This window comes from Staurois parvus, unplaced genomic scaffold (assembly GCF_062004578.1).
Source record: "Staurois parvus isolate SC_StPar_1 unplaced genomic scaffold, SC_StPar_1.0 ptg000818l, whole genome shotgun sequence".
Taxonomy (NCBI): domain Eukaryota; kingdom Metazoa; phylum Chordata; class Amphibia; order Anura; family Ranidae; genus Staurois; species Staurois parvus.
The window spans coordinates 6339560-6361596 of record NW_028318614.1 but is presented as its reverse complement, the minus strand read 5'-3'; the positions used below and the strand labels follow the sequence as shown (position 1 = coordinate 6361596).

At 41.6% G+C, this 22037-nt stretch overlaps 1 protein-coding gene across 6 annotated transcripts in view; it reads right to left on the bottom strand.

The window, feature by feature from the left end:
* The window catches only part of LOC149444017 (ras-related and estrogen-regulated growth inhibitor-like), a 193134-nt gene that overhangs the window by 23637 nt on the left and 147460 nt on the right, over positions 1-22037 (bottom strand). For all 6 annotated transcript variants that reach the window (XM_089654979.1, XM_089654982.1, XM_089654977.1 and 3 more), the window contains one exon: positions 15278-15334. In XM_089654979.1, coding sequence (XP_089511105.1) covers positions 15278-15334 — 57 coding nt within the window. The remainder of the gene's footprint in view (positions 1-15277; positions 15335-22037) is intronic.

The window sequence follows — 22037 nt, the reverse complement described above, 5'->3', positions numbered from 1 at the left end:
GCCACATCTATAAAACAGCATTTACAATGCTGTAGGGGACAAGACTTGCCACTTTTTGCAGTGCCTTTTTGAATAAACCTGTATGTTTTTAGTCTAATATTCCACATGTATAAAACGACTAGGTAGCCCTGGTGCCCGACCTGTGTTCAGAAAGCCACATGACCTTTTGGTTCTTGGGTGACTCCCAGACCCTAGCAGTCCTTTGTGGAAGGATTGAACTTTAAAAGGGCTGTAATGGCAGTGACCTCCAGTATTCTCCTGTAACGTGTCCCTAACTACACCTGTAGCATGTCCATAGACTCGTAACATCTCCTGTGGCATATGTGCAGTCTCTGACAGTCTTCTGTAGCATTGCATATGCTAAATAGCATGTGTGGCATCTTAGTGGCATCAAGGGCCACCGTTGAGCCCCGGCTACCTTTTAAACTGGACACTACTGGTCTAGATTGCCCACAGCAGCAAGTCAGTGTATTTAATGAACCTATACAAACGTTTTAGCTGTGATCCAGAGAGCTGCTGTAGGCATCCCAAATTCAGATATTTTTCACATTTATTATACTGTTATTTTCTAATACCAGGGAGTTTATGTTACTCAGGAGAAGGATTTTGTTGTTGGAGCTATTATTATTCAACAGCACATAATACTAATCCCAGGATTTACATTCCTGTCGAAGAGCATTCCAAATTGCTTACAGCACTAAAAGTAACTAATTGGCTTTATAGTGAAGAGCACGTTATCCTTTGCAGTAAAAATCACGTGTAATTAGTACATCTTGCAGCATTCTCAGAGAAAAGGGGATTGTTCCACAAACAGGATGAACACACTGTTATGTGCTTGTGCAATTATGGCGTAGTAAGCTTAAAGCAAGGTAGAGAATTAAATGAATCATAGTCAGTTTGATCATGTCAAATGTGAACCTCACTACATAGTGACCAAGAGAACCTGAAATCAAATGATGACACAGTAATAGTATACATTATGAAACTCATTTAATAGTTGTTAGAAATCCTCGCTGTTTGGTTGTGTAAGGCCATATTTAGGATTTCTGTGAAGGAAATCTTTACTAGGGTAACCACATACAGTCATGGCCGAAATTGTTGGCACCCTTGATATTTTTCCTGAAAATCAAGTATTTCACACAAAAAAGGTATTGCATTAACACATGTTTTGCTATACACATGTTTATTCCCTTTGTATGTATTGGAACAAATATAAAACAGAGGCAGAAAAGCAAATATGACATAATGTCACACAAAACCCCAAAAATGGGCTGGACAAAAGTATTGGCACCCTTAACTTAATATTTGGTTGCACACCCTTTGGAAAACATAACTGAAATCAGTCGCTTCCTATAACCATCAATAAGCTTCTGACACCTCTCACCCGGAATTTTGGACCACTCTTCCTTTGCAAACAGCTCCAGGTCTCTCTTATTGGAAGGACACCTTTTCCCAACAGCAATTTTAAGATCTCTCCACAGGTGTTCAATGGGATTTAGATCTGGGCTCATTGCTGGCCACTTCAGAACTCTCCAGCGCTTCTTTGCCATCCATTTCTGAGTGCTTTTTGACGTATGTTTGGGGTCATTGTCCTGCTGGAAGACCCAGGATCTTGGACGCAAACCCAGCTTTCTGACACTGGGCCCTACAGTGCGACCCAAAATCCTTTGGTAATCCTCAGATTTCATGATGCCTTGCACACAGTCAAGGCACCCAGTGCCAGAGGCAGCAAAACAACCCCAAAACATCATTGAACCTCCACCATATTTTACCGTAGGTACTGTGTTTTGTTCTTTGTAGGCCTCATTCCGTTTTCGGTAAACAGTAGAATGATGTGCTTTACCGAAAAGCTCTATCTTGGTCTCATCTGTCCACAAGACGTTTTCCCAGAAGGCTTTTGGCTTACTCAAGTACATTTTGGCAAACTGTAGTCTTGCTTTTTTATGTCTCTGTGTCAGCAGTGGGGTCCTCCTGGGTCTCCTGCCATAGCGTTTCATTTCATTTAAATGTCGACGGATAGTTCGCGCTGACACTGATGCTCCCTGAGCCTGCAGGACAGCTTGAATGTCTTTGGAACATGTTTGGGGCTGCTTATCCACCATCCGGACTATTCTGCGTTGCAATCTTTCATCAATTTTCCTCATCCGTCCACGACCAGGGAGATTAGCTACAGTGCCATGGGTTGCAAACTTCTTGATAATGTTGCGCACTGTGGACAAAGGCAAATCTAGTTCTCTGGAGATGGACTTGTAACCTTGAGATTGTTGATATTTTGCCACAATTTTGGTTCTCAGGTCCTCAGACAGTTCTCGTCTCCTCTTTCTGTTGTCCATGCTTAGTGTGGCACAGACAGACACACAATGCAAAGGTTAAGTGAACGTCTCTCCTTTTTATCTGCTTTCAGGTGTGATTTCTATATTGCCCACACCTGTTACTTGCCCCAGGTGAGTTTACAGGAGCATCACATGCTTGTAACATTCTTATTTATCCGCAGTTGTGAAAGGGTGCCAATACTTTTGTCCAGCCCATTTTTGGAGGTTTGTGTGACATTATGTCGAATTTGCTTTCTTTCCTCCCTTTTTTTGTTTTGTCCCAATACACACAAAGGGAATAAACATGTGTATAGCAAAACATGTGTTAATGCAATACGTTTCGTGAGAAATACATGATTTCCTGGAGAAATATCAAGGGTGCCAACAATTTCGGCCATGACTGTATGTCTCCAAGTCATTATAAATTTCACCATAGATACCCTTCCCAAATTATACTAATTAAAAAATGACCAAGGACCCAATCTAGAGAAAATTGGCCAGCTTGGCTATTTATTAACAAATAACCAAAATAACATTCCTTAAAACAGAAACCATACTCATAAACCAGTAGCCATAACGTACAGGTTGCCGGTGTTGGGAGTCACTTGAGAACCAACATCAGGTTGTGTATTTGCGTTACTACTTAACCACTTGCCCTCCTGAGGATTTACCCCCCTTCATGATCAAGACATTTTTTGCGTTACAGCGCTGCGTCACTTTAACTGACAATTGCGTGGTCATGCAACCGTGCACCCAAATGAAATTACAAGGATTTATGATCCTCCATTGAAGAGTCCCTCTGACTGTTCATCATGGGAGATGGCTTTTGAACAAAACTGGGAACACTTTTTTTTGTTCAGCGCACTGATTAATTGAATGAAAAAAAATTAACAAATTGCTGCATCCACACAAGCAAGGTGAATGCAGGAATCCTTCCCACTGTGCTATTGTATTCTTACGACAAGACTCCTCCACTGTCAGAATGCACCGATTTGCAGCCAAGTGGCTGCAAGCCACCGAAGTTTCCAACAGGACTGTCGACCAAAGCCAGTCTAACTAATAGCTACTGTTGAACTGCTACACACAGATTGAAATTCGGCGTGTACAGCAGGGATTTTCAATACGTGTACCCAGCTTACTCAAAGACTTCAGTTTAATCTGTTGTGTGTTTTTTTAGAGGGCCTAACAAGTTTCTGGCGCAATAGAAAGTAATAGTGAAATAACAGAGGTTTCAGTGCCTCTGTTGAGAATTTAAAGGACAGTTGCCCCACAATGCCTATAGCTACAGAGGTGTTTGATACTTTGTTTTAAAGGACTTTTCCTGCTTGTTCAGAATATGTAAATACTATAGTGCTCATAGTCTGGAGGTTCACATAAATACTAGGGGTTCTTGAGGGTTAAGTATGCAGAATGTTTTTCTCAAAAGTGAACCTGTGCTTTGCCTCATGCAAACCAGAATTTATACAAAATCCCGGCTATTCCAGGTATGGATGGGCTTGTAAAACACGCCATATGACAAGGCTCGGCCAATCATCAAGCACCAGTACTGTCACCTTACTGTTACGACTTGCTTGTCCTGTAGCTTACAGAGGGAGGCTTCTCCTATTCCTCGGAGTCTAATGGAACATTAAAAAATAAAGGAGAGGTAAACATAACCTGATGTTAACAGCAGATAAAATTAACCTGTTGCTCTTCCCTTCATGGGCAAACCACATATTCACTTTAAAGTGGAGCTCCACTCAAAAGGGGAAGTTTTGCTTTAAAGACTGGTCCCCTGCACCCCATTAAGGATTGGCACATTTGGGGAGTGCCAAAATTGACAGGTACCCGCTCCCACTTCTGCTGCCATTGCCTAGGCGATTGGAAGTAGACGTTGTCCTCCCCTCCCTCCCTGTAGTCTTCTGGGACACGTGACAGGTCCCAGACGACAGAACCATTCCGAATGCGCAGCTCTACTCGCACATGCGCAGTTGGCAACCGGCTGTGAAGCCGCAAACTGTCACAGCCGGTGGCCCACACTGAAGATGTCGGCGCCAGGAACACCAGACAGCCGGTGAAACAGGCTGCAGGGAGAACACTGCGAGATTAAGGGACAGGTGAGTGGCTGTTTATTAAAGTCAGCAGCTACAGTTTTTGTAGCTGCTGACTTTTATTTTTTAGAGTATGACTGGAACTCTGCTCTAAGCAACAGATAATGGAGCTCCTTTCAGTGCATTTGCTTGTATAGAATGTGCAAATATGCGCCTTTTTTATCTGCAAGTGGATAACACTATAAATACATTTTGAAAATGGAAAAACATAAATCTAATTATACAAAGTAGTTTAAATAAAAAACAAATTCTTAGTAAGATAAATGAAGAAGAAAGATGTATTACAGTGATTTTGTTTTTAATTAAAATAATAAACCTGCCATACTTAGCTGCTCTGTGCAATGATTTTGCACAGAGCAGCCCCGTACCTCCTCTTCATGTGTTCCCCACCGGTGCTCCTGGCTCCTTCTCTTCATCTAGTGACCCCATAGGAAACAGCTTCCTATGGGGGGGGGGGGGGGAGACACTCATGCCAGCTCACTCCTAAGCCCTGCTGCCTGCTTCCACAGACACATAGGGGTTAATTTACTAAGGCAAATATACTGTGCACTGCAAGTTCAGTTGCACCAGAGCATAGAAAATGAAGTAAACCTTCGCACTTTGCGAAGAATACCCAATCGCATGCAAGGAAAATAAAAAAAACATAATTTTTGCTTGCACATGATTGGATGATAGAAATCAGCAGTGCTTCCCCTCATTTCAGAGCTTCCCCTCGGATCAAGAGCAAGTGCATTTGCAGTGCACTTGTGGGTGCACTTGCAGTACACAGTATATTTTCCTTTAGTATAAAAAAAACAAAAAACCCCACAGCATCAAAGACTGCTGATAGCTCATATGCCAGCCTTCAGTGAGTACAGAGCTGGTGACTGTCAGTCACTGCACTTCCGGTGCCCACTGGAGCGCTGGGCTGTGGGAGGGATGAGTCGCTGAGAGGCTGTGCCAACTGCCGGCCCAGGCATCTGGGTGTATCTGACCATATCGTCTAGATCTTTTCTGAGCCTGGACCGGCTCTGTGATGTCAGCCGACAGAGTGGGCTTTAGCCCACTGTCAGCTGAAAACGGGTTACAGGAGTGCAGAACAAACTGCACTCCTGTGATCCCCAGTACAGCCCAAAAAGCTTTGGCTATACTTCTTTAACAAAACCAGTGCTCAAATCTTCATGCAGACTAGGATGACTGTAACTGTTATTCGTTGATGTGCAGCCCTTAGAAGATCGGGAAATATTGATACTGGTGAACAAAAGCAAAACAGGGCGCACTCTTTTCGTGCATTACCCTGGTGAAACACTAATTTATATAAAAGCATAAAAATGCATACTCACAAACCAAAGTGGGATAAAAATAGAAAAGAAAAGTCTGTAATGACAGTCCAAAGTGACAGTAGACCCTTGGTGAGGTAGCTAACACGTTTCAGATGTACTTCCTTCTTCAGAGCTCTAAAGAAGGGAGTACGTCTCCCGAAACACGTTAGCCTACCTTTCCAAGGGTCTACCATCACTTTGGACCCTCATTACGGACTCTTCTCTGTTTTTATCCCCCTTTGGTTTGTGAGTGTGCATTTTTATGCTTTTAAATAAATTTGTGTTTCACCACAGTAATGCATGAAGAGAGTGCACCCTGTTTTGCTTTTGTTCACATTTATGTTTATGTGCATGAGAGGGGTTCAAGCACATATTCCACGTGAGCGCATGCAGGAGCAATAAAGCATTAATAACACAAATGGATACATTTACAACAGATTTTCACATCATTTTGATCAGTAACAATAGCAATGCATGGCAGTAGAAGGTTAATCCAAGGTTGCTATAACAGCTACTTGCATTTGGCTTTGATGTAACTTACTGAGCAAATAGTGGACAGTAACCCATAATTAGTTTGGTCTTTCTAGCTGTCAGAATTGACAATGGAAAGGAAAAGACATGCCTCTGATCACACAGAGATCGGAGAAGTGATTTTTTTTTTTTTTTCTACCCAGGCCAAGATACACAGACATCATACGAACTGGCTAGAATGGAGTAAAAATAAACACATAAATGGTATGCACATCACATATTACACAGAATAATATAATAAATGAGATAAATGTACTAAGAGTCATGGAACGTCTGTGCTCTGCACTTGTGGGTGTGTGACACTAGACTTTTGCAGCATATTAGTGTGATGCAGCAACCAGAGTATGTTTCAGTAAAAAAATATGCTATAGGTGCCAGAAGTAACATCAATTCTCTTTATTTCTGGTATTTCCCTTCTTTTTTTATAGCATGACACAGCTTGACTTTAAAAGCATACCTAAAGCCCAAAACAAAACCCTAATCTAACATTACAGCCTGCCAAGCCTTATAGAACATTCTTAAGTGTCTTAAAGATTATCCTCTATCAGGATATTAGAAGCTGAAGGGTGATTAAACATACATACTGTACATCTATCCAAAGACTAATTGCAGCTCTGTTTACTCCCAAAATAGTGTAGTAGGTGATTCATTAAAACCAAACTTTAAGGGATATTTCACACCAACCTCTCTTTTTGTCCAGTTTACCATTATTATTGAAAGTAAAAGAAATCCCAAATGTTGGGTAGTCCCCTGAAAAGTAATAGAGGGTGAAAACTTCCAAAGGGGACACTAGTTCTGGTGACCTGGAGGTCCCCAAGAAATTCCCTTCATTGCAGGGATTTCCTCTCACTTCCTGTTTGGCTATGGGACAGGAAATGAAGGGAAATCTCTCCAATGGGACACCGAGGGGGAAAATAAAATCTGACAGATGTTATAACCTTCCCTTGCTCTATCCAAAAAAAAGTTTTGCGTATAGTTCTACTTTAACAGCCTCCTGCCCGCCATAGAATAAAATGATGGAAGGGCTGTGGTTCTCTTGTTCTGGGAGGATGTTATATGATGTCCTCCCACTCTAACTGCGTGTGCGTGCCAGCACAGCGATCGGGACACGGAGGATCACCGATCAGCGGAAAGAGACGATGAGTTCGGCTTTGTCATGTGATCAGCTGTGTCCAATCACAGCTGATCTCATGTAAATAAGGATATGCCAGTTATCAGCATTTCTCTCCTCACGAGCTGTCACACTGAGGGGACATCTACACTGAGGGGACATCTACACTGATCATAAGGGCACTGATGATCAGTGCCCTGATGACCAGTGTAGCCCCATCAGTGCCACCCTTCAGTGCCCATCAATGCCACATATCAGTGCCTTCCAGTGCACATCAATGCCACATATCAGTGCCCATCTGAGCTGCCTTTCAGTGCCACCTATCAGTGCCAGTCAGTGCTGCCTATCAGTGCCCGTCAGTGCCGCCTAACAGTTCCAGTCAGTGCTACCTATCAGTGTCACCTATCAGTGCCATATATGAGTATTGCCTTTCAGTTCCCATCAGTGATGTCTGTCAATGGCCACCAGTGATGCCTGTCAATGCCCATCAGTGCCTCCTCATCAGTGCACATCAGTGCAGCCTATCAGTGTCCATCACTGCAGCCTCATTAGTGCACATCAGTGAAGAAGAAAAATTACTCTATTTCAAAATTATTTAACAGAAACTAAGAAAAAAAATTTTTTTTTTCAAAATTTTCAGTTGTTTTTAGGTGTTTATCAAGAAAAAAAACACAGTGGTGATGATTAAATACCACCAAAAGAAAGCTCTATCTGTCTCAAAAAAATTATAAAGATTTTATATGGGTACAGTGTTGCATGACCGTGCAATCGTCATTCAAAGTGCGACAGCACTGAAAGCTGAAAACTGGCCTGGGCAGGAAAGGGGTGAAACTGGCCGGTAGACAAGTGGTTAATATCCGAAGCCCCCTGAACTTCCTCATACCCTAGCAGCCTTAACCACCTCCCGCCTGCCATATAGTAATATGACGGGTGCAAGGTGTTTCTCTCATTCTGGGAGGACGTCATATGACTTCCTCCCATTCTCTCTGCGCATGCGCGGCTCAGGGAGCGCGCAGCGTGGCGATCGGCTGTGAGCTGTGTCCCTCGGACACAGCGGATCACCAATCATGGAAAGAGCCGAAGATGTTGGCTTGGTCATGTGATCAGCTGTATCCAATCACAGCTGATCACATGTAAACAGGGAAATGCTGGTTATCGGCATTTCTCTCCTCTCGAGCTGTCACGCTGACAGAGGAAAGGAGAGCTGGTAATCGGCATTCCTCTGAAGGGACATGTACACTGATCATCAGGGCACTGATGATCAGTGTGCCCCGATGATTAGTGTAGCCCCATCAGTGCCCATCAGTGCCACATATCAGTGCCTACCAGTGCACATCAATGCCACATATCAGTGCCCATCTGAGCTGCCTTTCAGTGTCACCCATCAGTGCCAGTCAGTGCCACCTATCAATGCCAATCAGTGCCACTTATCAGTGCTGCCAATCAGTGCCACCTAACAGTGCCAGTCAGTGCCACCTATCAGTGTCAGTCAGTGGCGCCTATCAGTGCCATGTATCAGTGCTGCCTTTCAGTGCCCATCAGTGCCACCTACCAGTGCCTCCTCATCAGTGCTGCCCATCAGTGCCACCTATCAGTGTCCATCAGTGCAGCCTCATTAGCGCACATCAGTGAAGGAGAAAAATCACTTATTTACAACATTTTATAACAAACTAAGAAAAAACATTTTTTTTTCAAAATTTTCAGTGGTTTTTGGTTTAAGAAAAAATAAAAAACCCAGAGGTGATTAAATACCACCAAAAGAAAACTCTGTCACAAAAAAATGATAAAAATTTCATATGGGTACAGTGTTGCATGACCGTGCAATTGTCATTCAAAGTGTGACAGCACTGAAAGCTGAAAATTGGCCTGGGCAGGAGGGGGGTAGAAGTGCCCGGTAGGCGAGGGGTTAAACTGTTGGCGCTGGCAAGGAAGCTGGGAAATCTGTCTCAGGCATTGCTCAAGAGTGTCAACTCTACTACCACCCCACTCCTCCATTCACTATATATAATATAGTTTTCATGAATGAAAACTGCTGTATCAATGGGGGACGGGCAGTTGAATAAGGGGACAGCTTCCTCAATTCATAGATTTCTTTTCATTCATGGAATATCTATTAATGCATGGGGGGGGGCAGAGAGAGCAGGCATAGTTAGCACTCTTGATAAGCCTGTGGCTAGTCCCTTGGCTCTATTAACATCTGCTAATAAATGCTGTGCGGGTATGAGGAGGGGGTTCAGGGGACTTTGGATTTCAACTAAAACAGCAGCACAAGGGACACTTCTAATTGATTGCAAGTACTGACCCTTGTGCTATTAAAAAAAAATGTTTGAGTAAACTTGGGCTTTAATTCTGGTCTGTTTAGTCAAAAGAGATGTCATCTCCCTGCAGTCACCATAACCCATGCAAGCTCATTATGCCTTTCCGCAAGACATGTGCTTCATTCTTCTTAAGTTACTTGCAAGCACTGCGGCATCTGCAGTGGACTGGGTATAGGATGTACAATGAATGTTGGCACTGCCTTATGCTGTACATAAAACATTGGCTTTGGCCTTGGCAATTGCAAAGCATTTCATTATAACAATAATCCAGCAGTCCCAGCGTCTGCTTTAATAAATGCTCAGTATTTGGAGAGGGTGTAGAATATAGTGGTTGTGCTTCCTTTAAATCAATTCTTTATTTATTTTAATAAATACTGGATGTTTCGAAGGAAACTGTACAAATGCCTGTTTCTTTGGTAAGACAAATGACTCATAGAATGGAGTCTGTTTGCCATCTGCCATTTGGAGTGATTCATCTAATGTTGTCTCTTAAAGTGTACCCAGGAGATCAGCTATTCTTCACTGAGTGGCTCAATGCCTGCAGACGCCAACAGGCCTATGCAAAAAAGGTCAGACATGGCGTGTTAAAAGATAAGTTCACCTTTTGGACAAAAATAATAATTTTAAAAAGGTACAAAAATGTGCATATATTATTTTTGTCCAAAGGAGCCTGGAAAGCATTGCACCAGCGATCAGTAGATGCCACCATGCAGGTCTCCTGCAGACCTGTCAGAATATCTGCTTGCTGTACAGGATGTACAGTCAAACAGATATACTGACAGAAAGCTTCAATAAACTACCACAGCGCTCCACAGCCCCTTGGTAGTTCATTGAAAATTACAAGCCGACAGCCGCTAAGGATGTTGGGACTTGTAGTTCATTCATTCATGGAAGTCTGTGAATGAATGATATGGCCGTGTGGGCAGAGCCCTGCACGGCCGCGCTGTTTTCAAATCTGACAGAAACTTCTCCCCGCATTATCTGTCAGAGGGAGGACGGCTGCAGCTATGGGGGCATGTTTCATGTTCCACCCTAAAAACAGATGGAACATGTAACATGTTCCAAAGGTGAACTTATCCTTTAGGGAATTTAATAATTTTGTATACAAAGATGATTATTAAACTTTTGGCTCTAAGGTCTCAGGAAACTTCAGAAAAAAATAGTTTAAATCGATATTACTAGATAAAGCAAAACCAAAAAATGGAGGGATGCAAATGATTATCCCATTAAAGAATAAACAACAAGCAGCTGTTGTTGCACTGTTAACCTTCAATCCAGAAATTTCCTCCCCAGTACTTTTTCTGTAGATGTCCTCAATCTGATGGCCAGCACCAATCACCCCACTGCCCTGAGCCCAGGCCATCCTCAACTCACCCTAGCCTTACTGGACAGTGAAAGGAGAAGCAGAAAAATAGTAAAGCCATGTCTCTGCCATTCTGCTTTCCCCTCCTATCAGCATTTTTCTTGTCAGCACATGAACGGTTTTGTTCCTTGTGCTGCTATTTCCTCTGACACTCTAGCTCTGCTGTACAGAGATTGTGAGAGGCTGACACCAGGTCAGATTCGGGTACTCACATAGCTTGCATTTAAACACATATTTAATGGTGCATGAATGATTACAGAGCTGTATTAATTTGTGTATATTATATTTGCCTAGAATGTAACCTTAACACCTTGTCTGCCAAGGCCAATTTTCAGCTTTCAGCACTGTCGCACTTTGAACGACAAATGCGCAGTTATGCAACACTGTACCCATGTGAAAATTTTATCATTTTTTTTGAGACAGATAGAGCTTTCTTTTGGTGGTATTTAATCACCACTGGGTTTTTTATTTTTTGATAAACGAACCAAAAACAACTGAAACTTTTGAAAAAAAAAAGGCTGCAGTGATGGGCACTGATAGGCTGCACTGATGAGGAGGCACTGGTAGGTGGCACTGATGGGCATTGACAGGCATCACTGATGGGCATTGATAGGCATCACTGATGGGCACTGAAAGGCAGCACTCATATATGGCACTGATAGGCAGCACTGATAATCGGCACCGACGGGCACTGATAGGCTGCAGTGACGGGCACTGATAAGTGGCACCTCGTAAAACTGAACTCCAGACAGACTTAAAAGACATGCTTTAAAACAGCTCTGTAATCATTATTACATCATTAAACGTATTTCTCTAAATGCAAGTAGTGTACGTACCTGAATTTAATGAGGTATTATCCTCTTTTAATCCCTATATGGTTTAGACTGGGAGAGGAAGAAAGCATGTTGATAGGAGGAGAAAGCAGAATGACAGATATGAGCTTATCAGTATGCTGCCTCACTTTTACTGTGCACTCATAGGCTGGAAGAAGGACAAAATCTGTAGCTGTTACTTAAAAGATAAGTTCACCTTTGGGAACATGTTACATGTTCCACCCGCTTTTAGAGTGGAACATGTAACATGTTCCCTATGCTGCAGCTGCTGCCAGCTGTCCCCCCCTCCTGTGACAAAAGTACAGGGAGTTCCCAATACTAGCTGTCAGTGACGGCCACGTCATTCATTCACTAGCGGCTGTCGGCTTGTAGTTCTCAATGAACTACCACGGTGCTGTGGAGGGCGGTGGTAGTTCATTGACTCTTCCTGTCAGTATATCTGCATAGCTGTGTCAATCTAAAAACAGGATGTACAGATCTACAATGACTTTAACAGGTAAAACCGCTCCCATATGTGTATTTCAGCCTAAACATCACTGCAACATTGTGCACTAATATACACTAAACTGTGGCGAAAAGTAAAAAATATTACCCCACTTTTAGGGCCATCTAGACATCTGTTGTCTACCTTTAAGCAACTTATTATTTTTTTTTTTTTACAAAAAAGCTACCAATACACCGTACAGCCCACCAATCAGAAATCTGCAGGAAAAGATGTTATGGTTGCATGTTTCAACAGCTGCAGAAAGACTTGTGGCAACTTCTTTTTTGCATTCCCCTAACCTTACTTTCTATTGGTGGAATTACCCTTGAGAAACCAACATTAGCCCGACAAGATAAAAAAAAAAAACTGAAAAAAGTAAAACTTTTGGTTCTGAGCTCTCTTTTTTTCTAGCCTTGCTGGTTGCTAGTGCATGTTGTATAGTTAATAAAGCCACAAAAGGTAACGATTAAGCTAGGAAGAAGGACCATGAAGGGTCCCAGTGGTGAGACCACTGAAAGATGACACATTGTCCAACGTTTGCCTATGTTTGCCACTGTATGACAGGTACATTGTAACAGTAGGCAGCACTGCAATATGTTTTTTTTTTTGCAGAGATAAATACTGATTGTATGATAATCTAATCATCCTAGCCGAATCTGGCAAGAAAATACAAGAGTTATTTAAGTGGAAAATCACTGCATACTCTGTACCATTGTTCATGGGAAACTGGTTAAAGAATAATTTTTGTTCCGTGCCATGTGTGGGAGTTTATGGAATACAATTAGGAATTTAGTGGATTTATAATTGTGTATTATTTACTCAATCAGAAACCTTTTTTCCTAGTACATGCATAATTTGAAAAATACGATTTTGTTGTGCCCTGAGGGAACTAAGCTTGCATATGCCACTGTTTTTAATCTGCTTAATGACTAAATGAACTCAAAAGTTTGAAGGATGCCACTGTGGTCAGCCACTTGCTATCCTAAAAAACTCCCAAAGATCCTCCAGACGGATTCATCCCAGGAGATTGTGGCTGTGGAATATATGGAACAGGACAGGTAACAACACTGCTTGGCAAAAAAAAAAAAACCTAAACTACAAATGTTACGGTTGTAGCAGGAGGTTAAATGGAGCCGGAATACTGCAAATAGGAATGGATCTTCAGAGAGTTCAAGAAGCCAATAGCTTCAGCCCATCCAGCAATGATAGGATACCTAACAGTTGAGTTGGCTTCACATCTGTGTTGTAGTAATGCCCAATTCATTTTGAATGATACCCCAATTACAAACACATCCTAATTGCAATGAACCATAATACAAGAGGGAAACTTCCTCACACTGGTGACATGGATACCAAGGAATAAACTGTGTGTACTGGAGTGCAGATTTGACTGATATGAATATTGAGGCATGTTATGAGATGATCTATTACTATGTTGCCTTGACCCTGCATTGCTTCAAAATGTCAGCTGTATTGTATTTAAAATAAAACCCAAAATCTGCGCTAAGGAAGTGAAGAACCAATAAATAGCAGCTGAACACCGTACCTTGATGCCAGGCACCTTATAAATAGTGTACAAATAAAGTTCAGCGCTTAGACAAAAATATAAAATATATGAAAATAATAATTCAAATGTTCATAAATGAAATATCAAATTAGAAAATCAAAGCAGAACAATCCTCAAATACCGTGACGAGATAGGAAAAACTTCCAAGGTTGTGACACCAACCACTTGCATGCAAGGCTCACCAGAAAAAATGTGACCCCTATTAAGAGTGGTCAAACACGCTTTTATTATATAACATCCGGAGAGATTTATTATATGGTAAAATTGCACTCACATGATAATGGACATGAATCAGCGTGTACAAACACTAAAATCGAGTCTTTCCAGCATCCAAGATGCCATCTAATGTCTAATAAATTTCATATCTGTGGATTTTACACTATGTGGAGACATCTTTTTTTACATGTCTAATGCCACGAGCTCTGGTCTCATATAACTTACTTGGAGCGGTCAAAGCCATCATAGATAGTGACCGACATAGGAGGACCACCAATCTCTCTTTTGGGGGATGATTCCATCTGCCCATCTCTCCGGATGTTATATAATAAAAGGGTGATTGACCACTCCAAATAGGGGGTCACATTTTTTTCCTATCTCATCACGGCATTTGGGGACTGTTCTGCTTTGATTTTATTATTTGATATTTCATTTATGAACATTTGAATTATTATTTTCATATATTTTATATTTTTGACTAAGAGCTGCACTTTATTTGTACACTAGTATTGTATTTAGGTGACCCTTCACAAATAAATCATGAAGGAATTGTAATCTTTAATCAAATGTTGGTGACTATTCATCCCTTTATTATTCTCACTGCGAACAAGGATACCAAGAAATGAACTGTGTGTGCTGGAGTGCTGATTTAACTGGTGCGGTGAATATTGGGTAGTGAGCTTTGTGTGAATATTGGGTAGTGTGCAGAGTAGACCCAATGGTCACGTGGATATCAGTAAATTCTACTTTTTTCATTTCAGTTTTATTCAGTTGTATTCTTTATGGTAAGTGATTATTTGGAGGCAAGTAAAAGTTTTCCACAAAACCGCTTGTAAAAATAAAATTCCAATCCTTATAAATGTGGCAAATCTCAATTTCTCATTATAAATAGATCGAGAATCAAAAAGCATGGAAAACGAGAATTTGTGGCTACTGTAATGAAGTTGGATAGGTTTTACCAGTCAATATTTGGCAAGCAATAGGCAAAATAAGAGTAAAGATTAATTGATCCTAAGAATACATCAGTTATCCCTTAAATATATAGGATACCAGATCAATAGCATTGACCCTTAGGGAACAAATTGAGGCTGAATGATGTATTGATATTCTATCCAACTAATAACTTTGCTATCTTTACAACTTCTACTTACCGAGGGTGGGATCGTATTCTCCAATAAACCGTTTAGTGATAAATCTGACAGTCATTGCTGTGTCAGGAAAGAAAACGATAATGAGTTATTATTGCATTGCAGTTCTTAAATTCAGTTCACACCAGTATTAACTATCATATGCTTTAATTAGGTAAAAATAAATTTAAAAATTTCATAACTACATTATAAAAAGTGCACAGCCCCAGAGTTTGCAGTGGACCTCATTTCAACATGTTTTAATGGAAGATCGGATGAAGAACTATTTGATAGTAATGGCTGATTAGCTGATTTGGGTAAGAGCATGTGTCTACAGGCTTTGGGCTTCTTTTCATGTGGAAATACAGCTGCCTTTAACATCAGTTTGAGACTTTTCTAAATCATTAAAAATTCATGTGCACTTGATCTCTTTCTGAACTGCTTCTAACTCCCTGTACCCGGTAGAAAGCTTTCCTGTTCATTTTAACAGCACAAGAGCCATACCTGTGCACTGAAGCTGAGCTTTTCAGGTGAAGAATGGAGGTGAGCAGTGCCCAGAATGGTGGAGGGCAGAGAAGAGAGAGACCACACTGTATATGAGGTTTGTCTTGGGTTTATTTCCATGAAAGAGACTTTTGCACAAAAATACACCTGTTCTTCAGGGATAACATTATGTGAGAAAAGTCAGGTAAGCGTCTTTGTACAGCATTTAAATTGTGCTTAGGAATATGTCAATGTTCCTTAACAAACAGGGAGGTCACAGCCATTGAGTAAAATCTCACCAAAGCCTGCAACCATACTCAGAGTCCCAAAACACACTCTGACCTCCTTCTTCAGGAATATGGAACGGCATGTGGAAAACAGTTTTATGTACTTGTAACTTCAGGGAGCACAGCTACCATTGACAACCTACTTGCCAAAACCTGCAAAACCTCCAGGGTATCCATAATACACCTCTGTATTGGTCCTGGTCCAACTATACTCACAGATGAACAGTGCCCATCTCCGAAGATTGCATTGTCTTGAGCATTACACTCTGTCCATTTCTCTTTCAGACACTGAACTACTTTCCTACAAGAAACCGAGATGAACAATGAAACCTGCAAAACCTCCAGGGTATCCATAATACACCTCTGTATTGGTCATGGTACACCTATACTCACAGATGAACAGTGCCCATCTCCGAAGATTGCATTGTCTTGAGCATTACACTCTGTCCATTTCTCTTTCAGACACAGAACTAGTTTCCTACAAGGAACCAGCATGAACAATGAAACAGACATTTCTTTTTTTGTTAAACCAAACTCTTCTCTCATGTTGGTCACTGATATTGGAAGTCAAGACCCTTTATAATCACTACCTCAGGTATGAAAATAAATTCACCATCCACGGAAAATTTTCCACGCTTTTTTGGAAGTAGCACTTTGTGGCATTTTGATAAGGCTCAATAAAATGGAATAACTAATCAGCAGAGAAAGAGAAGCCAGTTCCAAATCCCCAGTTTTCCACCATATAAATCCACAAATCTTTTTTTCTTGTCCAGCCCTGATGATAATACAGCCATGGATGGTAGAGTAAATGCCTATTTAAAGGGGTCTGCCAATACTTACATAAAAGTGGCCACCCGCCCAAGTCTATAACTGGCTTATGAAGCAAGGACACATAAACAGGCATCACATAGTGAATAAAGGGGAGAGAACAATGTTCTTGGACAACTTGCCAGCCAGCTTGCTAACAACCGAATTAACCTGTCTAACAGTATGCGTTTATAACAGGGGTTTAGTTAGCACACATTTGCAAATACATACGTAAGCCACAGAGCCACGACACGGCACCCTGGTAATCTGTGGTCCTAACTCTAAAATTTGTGAGTCCCCATAGTAGAGGCACATGCATTTAATGGATAGATCATGGGCAGGTGGACCTGAGGGAGCCACCCCTCTGAAAGGCAAAGGAGTGCACTGGACCCCAGCATGTAGCACAATGGCAACCAGGGCCCTAGTGCAGCCACGTACCAAAAACTCAAACATGCATAAAAGTGGCCACCCGCCCAAGTCTATAACTGGCTTATGAAGCAAGGACACATAAACAGGCATCACATAGTGAATAAAGGGGAGAGAACAATGTTCTTGGACAACTTGCCAGCCAGCTTGCTAACAACCGAATCAACCTGTCTAACAGTATGCGTTTATAACAGGGGTTTAGTTAGCACACATTTGCAAATACATACATAAGCCACAGAGCCACGACACGGCACCCAATACTTACCCTAAAAATATATTAGTGCACAAAAGTCATATGGATAAAAATCAAAAGTCAGAAGAGGCCAGCGGATTTCTTAACTTTTATTTCCAAAAACATTATCTCTAAACATGATCAAAAGCAATGACTATAAACTATGACAGGTTACGATGTGATGCAAATGATTAATAAAGAGTAAGCTGAAACAGCTGCTCAATAATAGATTAGGGCTAGTTAGTCTGCCAGCATGCACTACTATAGCGCCCAAGTGTTTGGGAACCAACAGTGTTCATGTATACATGCAAATATATGTTCCCAGGGACCCCTAAGGCTCCCCTGCATTATCAACAACCTCTTAGCAATTACGTATATGTATTTTCTCCTGCACTCTTGGTTTAGTGTCTAGTTTATAGTTATAGAAAGAGTGAGGTGTAAAACAATCTAAGGATTTTTTTTCTTTTGCATTTTTAGGGGGTATTTTTTATAGTTTTGTTTTTATTTAGTGTTCTTTTTATTTGTGTTTTTCACCCTTTTGTGTGTTTAGTGAATTGTGCGCTGTTTGTTTTATTTTCTTTTTCTTTATCTGTACTAGAACAGGCCTGGTATAGTTTATACTTCAATATTTTTATTGAAAAATTGGTATACAGTAGAATACAAAAATATAGCAGCAATTGCCACCTACATGGTGAAATGGAGTGCACATTCGTATTCATAGAACAGTTATATGAAAGAAATAGATTATTAGACATTGGCGATATGTAAAAAGAACACCGTCTCCACCACGTAGCAAACTGCCCATTAATCAATTAACCCAGATAATGCAACAGAAATGCACCAAAAGTATACAAACAATTCAAGAGAAAATAAAAAGGAAATAAGAAGAAAGAAAACAAAACAAAATGACAAAAGAAAAAAAAAGGGGGGGGGAGGGGAATACCAAAGGGGGAGAGGAGATAGGGAGGGTCAGCTGCAGTACTTTTAAGATATAGAAATATAACTGATCCACGGTTGCCACGTCACCTCAAATCTACAGACATCATTATTGACAATGCTTGTAAGTTTATCTTTTATCATTATCCAATTAAGTTTTTGTTTAACCCCGTCTAGCGGGATCAGTGATTGTCTCCAACTTCTAGCTATGGTAATGCGTGCCGCAAGTAAGAGGTATAAAGTTAATTTAGTTGATTTTTTTAGGAATGTCAGCGAGTAGCAAATGAAATAACGAAACTTCCGGAGATCTACGAATATTAATTCCTGTTACCGAATAGATAAAATTAAACATTCGGATCCAGAACCTGTTCACTACCGGGCATTTCCACCAGATATGCAACATAGATCCCTCTTGTCTACAGTGTCGGAAGCAACTAGGTAATACAGAAGGGTACATTTTAGCAAGGTGCATAGGAACCAGATACCAGCGAAGTAGCGTTTTATAGTTGGATTCGATAAGAACCGTATTGATCGAAATCTTTGATAAAGTATGTGCCGCCTGCCGCAAGTATCCAAGTCCAATGAACGATTCAAATCCCCCTCCCATTGAGTCATATAAGATAATTTCGTGAGTGGATCAACAAGGGAAGCATAAAGAATGGACAAACGACCCCTCATCATTCCAGTTGCCCCACAGGAGACCTCTAAGGGAGTGAGTGAGCAAGGTTCTGAAAGTAATTTGAGTTTGCTAGTGATAAAAGAGGTAAGTTGGTAGTATCGAAACAATTCCCCGGGAGGCATCTGATACTTTATCAAAAAGCACTGAAGTGAACGAGGACAAAGCCTATTCAGGTAGTGTCCGATACATAGCAAGCCCTTACTCATCCACCATTGGAACACCGACGGCGATAAGCCAGGAATAAACTCAGAATTGCAAAATACCGGAGCCAGAGGGGTATGCGGGGAGAAGAATGGTTTGCGAGCTCGCCATCTATCCCAAACTGTCAGCGAATAGGACAACATAGGACACAGAATAGGAGGACGCAAACGACTGGAAACCCACATGAGAGCACCAATAGCATAGGGACGACAAGATAAGGCCTCAATCCCAACCCACTGGGGGACGTACCCCCTGGCCGTAGTGCAAGATAACTGTGCTATTTGAGCCGCCTGAAAATAGGCTAAGAGATTAGGAAGTCCCAAACCGCCATGCTCCTTTAAGGATAACAAGGTAGACCTGTTAACCCTAGGACGTTTTCCCCTCCAGATAAATCTGGAGACTGCTGCTTGTAATAATAGCAATTCCCTCTTGGGAACCATGATCGGTAATGTCCTAAAATAATACAATAGTCTCAGTAGAAAGGTCATTTTAATAGAATTAATTCTACCAAACAAGGAGAGTGAGAGATCCTGCCACTCTAGTAAGATTAGAGGAATTAAGCGTTAGACCAGAGGCCTCAGGTGGATGAAACAGGTGGAGGAGACCAGGTAAAGAAGCTCGAGGGTTAGATATATACATAAGGACATCATCAGCAAATAGGATGCATTTATGGTCCCGCTGACAGCAGTGGATGCCCAAGATGGTGGGATCAGAGCGGATAGCAATAGCAAGTGGTTCCATAGCCAAGGCAAATAGTAGTGGAGAAATAGGACAGCCCTGTCTAGTTCCTCGCTCTATCGAAAGGGAGGCTGATTTATGTCCGCGAATAGAAACTTGAGCCGACGGATTAGAATATAGGGCCTGCAATAATGTCGTGAAATAAGGACCAAACCCAAACTTGTCCAACATCCTAAATAAATAGTCCCAAGATAGATTGTCAAACGCTTTATGAATATCCAATGATAATAATAGGATTTCCCTCTGTGAGGATTGGTCCCAATTGGATTGTACAGCTGACAACAGGGCTAAAGTCCGGCGAATTTGATCTGATGTTTGTCGACCGCTGATGAATCCTGACTGATCATCATGAATATACAGAGCCAAAAATGTATGGAGGCGTAAGGCCATAATTTTAGTAAGAATCTTTAAATCACAATTGAATAAGGAGATAGGCCGATAATTAGAAACTATAGAAGCGTCCTTAAGAGGTTTGGGGATGACACTGATAAATGCCTTGTTTTCGTCAGGGGGCACCCGCCCCCATCCCGTAAATAGTTAAAATAGAGAGCCATATGGGGAATCAGGACATCAGGAAAAACTTTATAATAGGTATGAGGAAGACCATCTGGTCCTGTGGCTTTATGAGGGGCAAGGGATTTCATAGCACTCCCAATTTCTTCACACGAGATAGGCCTTTCCATCAACTCCCTATGAGTATCCTGGAGAGAGGGAAGCGGAACAGAGCTCAAAAAGGCGTCGAGAGATGAAGAAGCATCTCCCTGAGGTGAGCTATATAGTTTAGTGTAAAAAGAATGAAATTTGTGGAGGATCTTACCAGTGTCTTGAGATAACGTTTCATTATCCAATCTGAGTTTAGGGAGAGCCGTTGGGAATGTCTGGGAGTCAACTTGCATGCCAATAAGATGCCGGGCCTATCTCTCTAAGTAAAAAATTTATGGTTAGACCATCGTAACTGTTTGTCAGCCGTAGTAGTAAGGCAGAGATCCATCACTTCCTCAAGTTGCTGGATGATCTCTAGCTCCCCGTGACTTTGACCCGTGATTTCCTGTTACCAACTCGGCTTGCTCCTGGACCTGTCTACTCCTGCCTTACCCCTGATCTGACCTCAGCCTGGCTTACAGGTACTCTCGCTCCTCTGTGTATGACCTCGGCTATCCCATCTGACTACGTCTGCTCTGATTCCCACCTGGTACCTGACCTTGGCTTGAACCGACTACCCAGTAAATATCTAAATCCCGGAAGGACTTGCATACCACGCACAGGCGCCTCCTGTCTGCAGACCTATCTCCATGCACCAGCTGTGCTTCTGAGTGGACCACCAATCAGCACTCCTACAGGCGACCTGTGCAACTTTAGGCCTGACTCCCGCAGTCCCACTCTCAGGGGAGTCCGGAACTTAGCCGCAAGGGAAGCCCTCTCTCCATTGGCCTCCATCACCAGGTACATGCTAGGAGCTCAGTGGATTCAAGCGTGGTACCGTGATAGATTGCCATCCGTGCAATAAGTCCATCTGTGAAATCCGTCAGAATTGGCTTTTTGTTTCTCTATTTTTTTGAGTCATACCAACCAATACAACAAAAACAAATAAACATGACAATGACTAAACATTTGTAATTGCAACAATTTTCTGGGCGAAGTGGTGCATTACCTGACAGAAATGCAGGGGTGCCGTTATTTTGGCCATGACTGTATGTACAGGTGAAACTCAAAAAATTACAATATCTTGCAAGTTCATTTATTTCAGCAATGCTACTTAAAAGGTGAAACTAATATATGAGATAGCCTCATTACATGCAAAGCAAGATAGTTCAAGCTGTGATTTGTCAAAATTGTGATGATTATGGCTTACAGCTCATGAAAACCCCAAATCCACAATCTCAGAAAATTATAATATTGTGAAAAGGTGCAATATTCTAGCCTCAAAGTGTCCCACTCTAATCAGCTAATTCAGCCATAACACCTGCAAAGGGTTCCTGAGCCTTTAAATGGTCT